An 8,213-nucleotide genomic window follows, 5' to 3' on the forward strand; every position below is an offset into this window, starting at 1 on the left:
CACCCACACCCAGCACCATCCATCCCTCTCCACAACGCATCACCACCCACGCCAAGCACCATCCATCCCACTCCACAATGCATCCCCACCCACCCCTCTCCACAACGCATCCCCACCCACGCCTAGCACCATCCACCCTCTCCACAACACATGGCTGTGGAGGAGGGGGGTACAGAGAGAGGTGGCTGTGGAGGAGGGGGGGGTACAGAGAGAGGTGGCTGTGGAGGAGGGGGGGGTACAGAGAGAGGTGGCTGTGGAGGAGGGGGGGGTACAGAGAGAGGTGGCTGTGGAGGAGGGGGGGGTACAGAGAGAGGTGGCTGTGGAGGAGGGGGGGGTACAGAGAGAGGTGGCTGTGGAGGAGGGGGGGGTACAGAGAGAGGTGGCTGTGGAGGAGGGGGGGTACAGAGAGAGGTGGCTGTGGAGGAGGGGGGGGGGGACAGAGAGAGGTGGCTGTGGAGGAGGGGGGGGGGGACAGAGAGAGGTGGCTGTGGAGGAGGGGGGGGGGGGTACAGAGAGAGGTGGCTGTGGAGGAGGGAGGTACAGAGAGGTGGCTGTAGAGGAGGGAGGTACAGAGAGGTGGCTGTAGAGGAGGGAGGTACAGAGAGGTGGCTGTAGAGGAGGGGGGTACAGAGAGGTGGCTGTAGAGGAGGGGGGTACAGAGAAGTAGCTTTACAGCCCCTTTCTGTACCCCCCTCCTCCACAACCACCTCTCTGTACCCCCCTCCTCCACAACCACCTCTCTGTACCCCCCTCCTTAAAATGACTAAGATTGTATTTTTTTTTCTTTTTTTAATAATTATGAGGTGGCACTGATGGACACTAATGGGCTGAACTGGTAGGCAGTGATGAGGTTGCACTGACAGGCTGAACTGGTGGACACTAATGAGGTGGCACTGTTGGACACTGATAGTGTCCATCAGTGCCCACCAGTGTAGCCTGATAGGCTGCACTTTACCTCTCCACCCTAAACAATAACCTCCTCCCCAACCTAGATTTTCTGAGATAATGAAAAAAAATATATAAATATCGGCCATCGGCCGCCCCAATTTTGAAATATCGGCATCGGCCAGAGAAAAACCCATATCGGTCTACCTCTAGCAACAAGCCTTTGCAAGAGTCTGCCGGGCCACCAGAAACACAAAATTCCACCAGCTTCCTTTGGACAGAAACGGGGTTTGCTCATGGAGCAGAGCTTTGCAGGAGTCGCACACGAACAAAACTTGTAAAATTGATCCAATCAGATTAGACCAGGGTTCGGAAACACAGAGCCTTCAGGCATGCCTACCAAATATGGAAAAGGGTGGCTGGTTCCCGGCCTCCACAAAAACACACGGGAGATGCCAAGGGAACAAATTTGTTTATCTGCACAGCGGTGTCACTTCATAGTGGGAGAGCAACTTATTGGCATTCTCCTAGGCAAATGTATTCAGGGAACATTTAGGAGGACCAATTGGACTGGTCCAGGGTTCCACCTAGATTGACCTCCCAGTTCAGAACGTAGGGAAGCGTGCAGAATGCCATTGCATCAGTCAGGTAGGCATATAGGTCAGACATTAGATCCTTCAGAGTAGGGCATTTGCAGCACCGGTTTTCAAATGGCATTAAGCTTTTTGGAGAATCTGGTTAGTTTAGAAGAAGAGAGTGAACAGGATGGTGGATTTGAGTATCTGAAGATCTCAGTTTTTCAGAAACATACTACAGGCCATTTAACATGGTTTTCTATGGGTTACGTTCAAATCTATGCATTTTATGGAAAGGACCAGGGACTTTGTCTTTTTTTGGTTCCATAGACTTCAAAGGATCAAAAACATGTATAAAAAAAAAAAAAATATTACGCAAAATGCACATGGAATATGCAAACTGCAACATGTATAGGTGTGAACCAGGTCTAAATGATATAGAAATGGTTGGGGACTTTAAATGAGGCATATAGACTGCCGCACCAGCACATGCCTCCATCCGCGAAATTGGAACAAGAAAAGAAGTTGGGACTTTAAATGAGATGCGATTTGATGCAAACAGTAGTAAAGTAATAAATGCGTAATAACCAAGCTCAAACTTACCACCCCAACAGTCCCCAACCATTTCTATGTCATATTACAGGGATGGAGATGCGATTTTGATATTTTTTTTATATATATACCCTTATGCGTCTTTTCCAATTCTTCTCACTACCATACCACTCCTAGGTGGAGGCGGGGACACATACTCCCAGTCACCTGTCCTCCATCTACTCATTAGTATTTGTATGCCTCCTATTGAGGAAACTATATCAGTTTAGTTAGGACTACAGAAACGCAGAGAGCCGTGGAGTGGCCTGTAGCTTATCCATGCATTTGCAAATGTGTGCAACCAATCCTCTGCTTTTAACATACAGTTAGACAGTTGAAGGTGGCTTGCTGTTTGGGTGGTAAGTTTGAGCTTGGTTATTACGCATTTATTAATTTACTACTGTTTGCATCAAATCACATCTCATTTAAAGTCCCAACTTCTTTTCTAGGTCTAAGGCCCCTTTCACATTGAGGAGTTTTTCAGGCGGTACAGCGCTAAAAATAGCGCTGCCATCGCGCCTGAAAAACTCCTTCACTGCAGACTCAATGTGAAAGCCCGAGGGCTTTCACACTGAGGCGATGCGCTGGCGGGAGACAAAAAAATCTCCTGTCAGCAGTATCTTTGGAGCGGTGAGAGGAGCGGCATGTATACCGCTCCTTCCCATTGAAAACAATGGGAAACCGTGGCAATACCGCCCGCAATGCGCCTCTATAGAGGCGCATTGCAGGCGCCTCTAAAAATAGCGGCGCTATATCGCCGGAATTGCCGCGGGTATCAGCCGCTAGCGGTGCGGTATTAACCCCCGCTAGCGGCCGATACCCGCGGCAATTCCGGCGGTATAGCGCCGCTATTTTTAGCGGCGTTATACCGCCACCGCAGCTCCCGCCCCAGTCTGAAAGGGGCCTAAATGATAGAGACAGAATATCAATCAAAAATCCAGAAAAACACAGGATACAAATGTTATAAATTAGTATTTGATCCCTTACCAACCAGCAATAATTCTGGCTCCCACAGGCTGACTACACAGATTAGTCCTGTCAACTCATTATGTTTATAAAACACATCTGTCCACAGAATCTCTCTTTCATTCAAACCTCACCATCATGGGCAAGACCAAAGAGCTGTCAAAGGACGTCAGATTGTAGCCCTGCACAAGGCTGGAATGGGCTACAAATCCATCAGCAAGGAGACAACTGTTGGAGCGATTATTAGCAAATGGAATAAATACAAAATAAACATCAATCACCCTCGGTCTGGAGCTCCATGCAAGATTTTGCCTCATGGAATAAGGATGTTCATGAGAAAAGTGAGGGATCAGCCCAGAACTACACGGAAAGGATCTGGGAATGATCTCAAGGCAGTTGGGACCACAGTCACCAAACCATTGGTAGCACAATATGCTGCCATGGACTGAAATCCGGCAGGGTACCCCTCCTCAAGAAGACACATGTACAGGCCCATCTGAGGTTTGCCAATGAACATCTAAATTATTCAGAGAATGATTGGGAGAAGAGCTGTGGTCAGATTCATGGTGGATATAGATCAATGATTATATATTTATTTTTTTAATCAAAAAATGAAATTTGATTTTTACCATATTTATTTTAATAAGATGCTTTTGGAGTAGCAGAGAGAGATTTCTATTTAAGATACATAAATACATTTTGTTTATCCAGCAAGAAATGGAGCATGAGGCTGTATATTCCACAAGATTTACATTTTTGGAAAACTCATTCAATGAATCCAAGCTCTGCAAGGTAACATAACATGTCCTGCATTGATGCATTCACACAATTTCATAGTAACCATGAGATAAAACAAAGTTCAGGAATATGCCTTTATCCCATTGTTTTGCAAATCTACGTACACTAAAAACTGTACGATTAAATCGGTTCTGGTATCGCCGTTTTACTAATCGGACAGATTATTTTTCTAAATAGAAAACCGTCACTTTGTTTGCAAATATTAAAGATTCTAACTACCAGCAAGAATAAGTCCTTACATTTAAAGAGCACCTGTCATTTCAGATCCATCATGGCAGTGCCCGTTAGTGGGCATCCACTCACCTGCTCCCGCCACATCCCTCACCTTGTTGTCACAGCTGAATCACCAGCCGTCCTATTAAAGAGAGACTGTCAGTGAGTGATCAGCAGGTCAGATGACAGTTGCTCTTTAAAAATTATGATTTAAATGGAGTTGATTTAAATCCACTCTGGTCAGATAAGACGAAAATTGAGCTCTTTGGAATTAAAGCGGAGGTTCACCCATGGAGAACACATTTTCCCCTCAGATTCCTGCTCGTTTTCTCTAGGGGAATCGGCTATTTGTTTTAAAATATGATCCGTACTTACCCGTTTACGAGATGCATCTTCTCCGTCGCTTCCGGGTATGGGCTGCGGGAATGGGCGTTCCTTCTTGATTGACAGTCTTCCGAGAGGCTTCCGACAGTCGCATCCATCGCGTCACGATTTTCCGAAAGAAGCCGAACGTCGGTGCGCAGGCGCAGTATAGAGCCGCACCGACGTTCGGCTTCTTTCGGCTACGAGTGACGCGATGGATGCGACCGTCGGAAGCCTCTCGGAAGACTTTCAATCAAGAAGGAACGCCCGTTCCCAAAGACCCATACCCGGAAGCGACGGAGAAGATGCATCTCGAAAACGGGTAAGTACAGCTCATATTTTAAAACAAATAGAAATGGGTGAACTCCCGCTTTAACTCAACTCGCCATGTTTGGGGAAAAACTACTACTACACCCCCCTCCTCCAAGTCGGTTGGTCAAAAGCCCTAACTCAAAACATGCAACCTGTAGAATCTTTTAAACATCTGGAGATTAAGGGTAAAAGTTTGTCGCAATTCCACAAGCGGGCGCAATTTTGAAGCGCGACATGTTGGGTATCAATTTACTCAGCGTAACATTATCTTCCACATAAAAAAAAATGTTGGGCTAACTTTACTGTTTTATATTTTAATGAAAAAAAAAAAGTGTATTTTTTTTTTTTTTTTACAATAAAGTGCGCTTGTAAGACCGCTGTGCAAATATGGTGCGAGAGAATTGTATGTATTGCAATGAGTGCCATTTTATTCTTTAGGGAAATAGAGAATAGAGGGAAATAGAGATAGCGATTGGGGTTTCAAAGTAATTTTCTAGCATAAAAACCTGTAAACACCAAATCTCAAAACGAGACTCTGTCCTTAAAGCGGTGGTTCACCCTCAGTAACAACATTCTAGCATTAAATTCAGCATAGTAGCGCGAGCTACAGTATGCCTTTATTTTATTTTTTTGCCCCGTACTCACTGTGTAATCCTTTAGTGAAGATTCCGACTCCCCGCGGGGAATGGGCGTTCCTATCCAGAGGGAAGATGATTGACGGCCGGCTCTGGCACGTCACGCTCCCCGAAGATAGCCGGAGTAGGTCTCGGCTCTTCCCGGCGCTATACGGCGCTTGCGCACAGACATCGGAGCTGACTGCGCAGGCGTCGTGAAGAGCAAACACCTATTTCGGCTATTTCCGTGAAGCGTGACGCGCCATAGCCGGCCGTCAATCACGAGCCCTCTGAATAGGAACGCCCATTCCCCGGAAACTTTAGTACGCGATTACACAGTGAGTACTGCACCAAAAAAATATATAAAGGCATACTGTAGCTCACGCTACTATGCTGAATGAGATGCTAGAAAAAAAAAAAAAAAAAACATTTTTTAGGGAGAACCCCCGCTTTAAGATAAAAACAAAAACTGTGTGCAGCAACCCCTCTAATTAGCTACCTCAGCCCCATCTCTCTCCAGCGATGTCCGCAACCCCCTCAGCCATTCAGGACACTCCACCTGATTGGCTTAGACAGAGCAGCAGTCAGTTATCCTGACTGGACGTCATATGACATCCAGCAGGATAAGTCAGGGGCACGCAGCAATCGGAGGCTCTTTGCCACATGATCAGCTGTGTCCAATCACTGATGGTTATAGTGTAAACAGGAAAAGCCGTGCATCAGACTCAGTGGTGATCAAATACCACCAAAAAAAAAGCTCTATTTGTGTGAACAAAATTATAAAAATTTTGTTTGAGTCAAGTGTTGTATGACCGTGCAATCGCCATTTAAAAAGTGACCGCGCTGAAAGCTGAAAATTGCCCTGTATTGAAGTGGTTAAACATGCATTTGGAGAAGATCCCTCTAAACAGAAATACAGAGGATGACAACAAAGGCTGAATAACCATCAAACTGTTCCAGAACTTTACATTCGGGCCACAAGCCTCAGGTCAGCAGCAGACAGAAAATGTTCAAACGCCCAATCGTCTGTAAACAATATCATATAGGAAACACCTTCTGCCAACTTCTCCGTTCTAGATCAATAATGGCTACAATGGTGAAAAACCAACGGACATCAGCTACAGATCACTTTTGTTGTTAAAATATATAATTATCTATGATGGTGATACAAGTTGTTGAGCACACCTGGATGTACACTACAAATACACACCTGATGTACACTACAAATACACACCTGATGTACACTACAAATACACACCTGATGTACACTACAAATACACACCTGTAAAGGCTGGTAAACAATTCCAAATACAAACATTTTCTATATATAGAACATCAGGTGAACCAGCTAGGCGTTTATACTAAGGGAAAACACACTACCTCCCTACCAGTTGAGCACCCCCCCCCCCCCAGAATGACAGGAGGCTCTATCACCCCTATCCCACACCCTGGAACTGGCAGGAGGCTCAGTCACCACTCTCCTACTACTCCCCCCCCTCCCAACACTGACAGCACACTACCCCCCCCTCCAACACTGACAGCACACTACCCCCCCCCCCCCCTCCAACACTAACAGCACACTACCCCCCCCCCCCTCCAACACTGACAGCACACTACCCCCCCCTCCAACACTGACAGCACACTACCCCCCCCCCTCCAACACTGACAGCACACTACCCCCCCCCCTCCAACACTGACAGCACACTACTCCCCCCCTCCTCCAACACTGACAGCACACTACCCCCCCCCCCCTCCAACACTGACAGCACACTACCCCCCCCCTCCAACACTTACAGCACACTACCCCCCCTCCAACACTGACAGCACACTAACCCCCCCCCCCTCCAACACTGACAGCACACTACTCTCCCCTCCTCCAACACTGACAGCACACTACTCTCCCACTCCTCCAACACTGACAGCACACCACTCTCCCCTCCTCCAACACTGACAGCACACTCCCCCCCTCCTCCAACACTGACAGCACACTACTCTCCCCTCCTCCAACACTGACAGCACACCACTCTCCCCTCCTCCAACACTGACAGCACACCACTCTCCCCTCCTCCAACACTGACAGCACACCACTCCCCCCTCCTCCAACACTGACAGCACACTACTCTCCCACTCAACACCGATGGGAGACTCTCTACCCGCCAATACTGACAGTATACTCATTACCCCTCCCCCACAGTGACAGGAAGCACTCCCCTCTCTGCCCTCAGTCATTGGCGGCCCCCCTTCTCACCCCAGCAATGAACTCTTTCACTACGTCCAGGTCTCCGTTCTTCAGAGCCCACATCAGCTCCTTGTCACACATAGCGGCGGCGGGAGGAAGACACACAGCGGCCTATACACAGCAGTCTCCGGGCCTCTATCTACTTCCCACACACACTGCCGGTCCCGCCCTCCCGCTACGTACGCGTCATTACGTTCTCCGGCCACGTGATTGTACACCGCTGCCGTCTCCTAGCAACTGGGTTCTAGAGGCGGGGCCGCTGTATGATGACATATGAGAGACTAATGTAGTACTATGAGGAGGAGAGATCTCCTCTTCACAGATGAAGCTGAAGTTAGCGCCTTATTCGGCCAGCTTCTTATTCTAATGCAGAAGTTGACTCCTTATTCGGCCAGCTTCTTATTCACGTTGGATCTGCATTCACCAAAAGTGATTAATTACTAAACAATTATCTGCAATGTTTATAATAAAATTGTGAACTTTATTGTGAATTGTGAACTTTAACAAAAGTGGAACTTCCGCTTAATCCATTCGCTCCCTTACATGCCACATTTGGCATGTCATTTTTTTTTGGGGGGGGAGTGGGGGCTTCAGGAGAAGTGGGACTTCCTGTCCCACCTCCTCCTTCCGCCGAGGGGCTGCAAAGGCGAATACTCT

The 8,213-nt window shown here is 47.5% G+C and overlaps 1 protein-coding gene across 1 annotated transcript in view; it reads right to left on the bottom strand.

Moving 5' to 3' along the window:
• MTPN (myotrophin) overlaps positions 1-7,733 on the bottom strand; it is a 76,390-nt gene extending 68,657 nt beyond the window's left edge. Inside the window, exon 1 of the mRNA XM_040345680.1 lies at positions 7,566-7,733. Coding sequence (XP_040201614.1) covers positions 7,566-7,637 — 72 coding nt within the window. The 5' untranslated portion in view covers positions 7,638-7,733. The remainder of the gene's footprint in view (positions 1-7,565) is intronic.
• Between the last annotated feature and the right edge of the window lie 480 nt (positions 7,734-8,213).

This window comes from Rana temporaria, chromosome 3 (genome assembly GCF_905171775.1).
Source record: "Rana temporaria chromosome 3, aRanTem1.1, whole genome shotgun sequence".
NCBI lineage: Eukaryota > Metazoa > Chordata > Amphibia > Anura > Ranidae > Rana > Rana temporaria.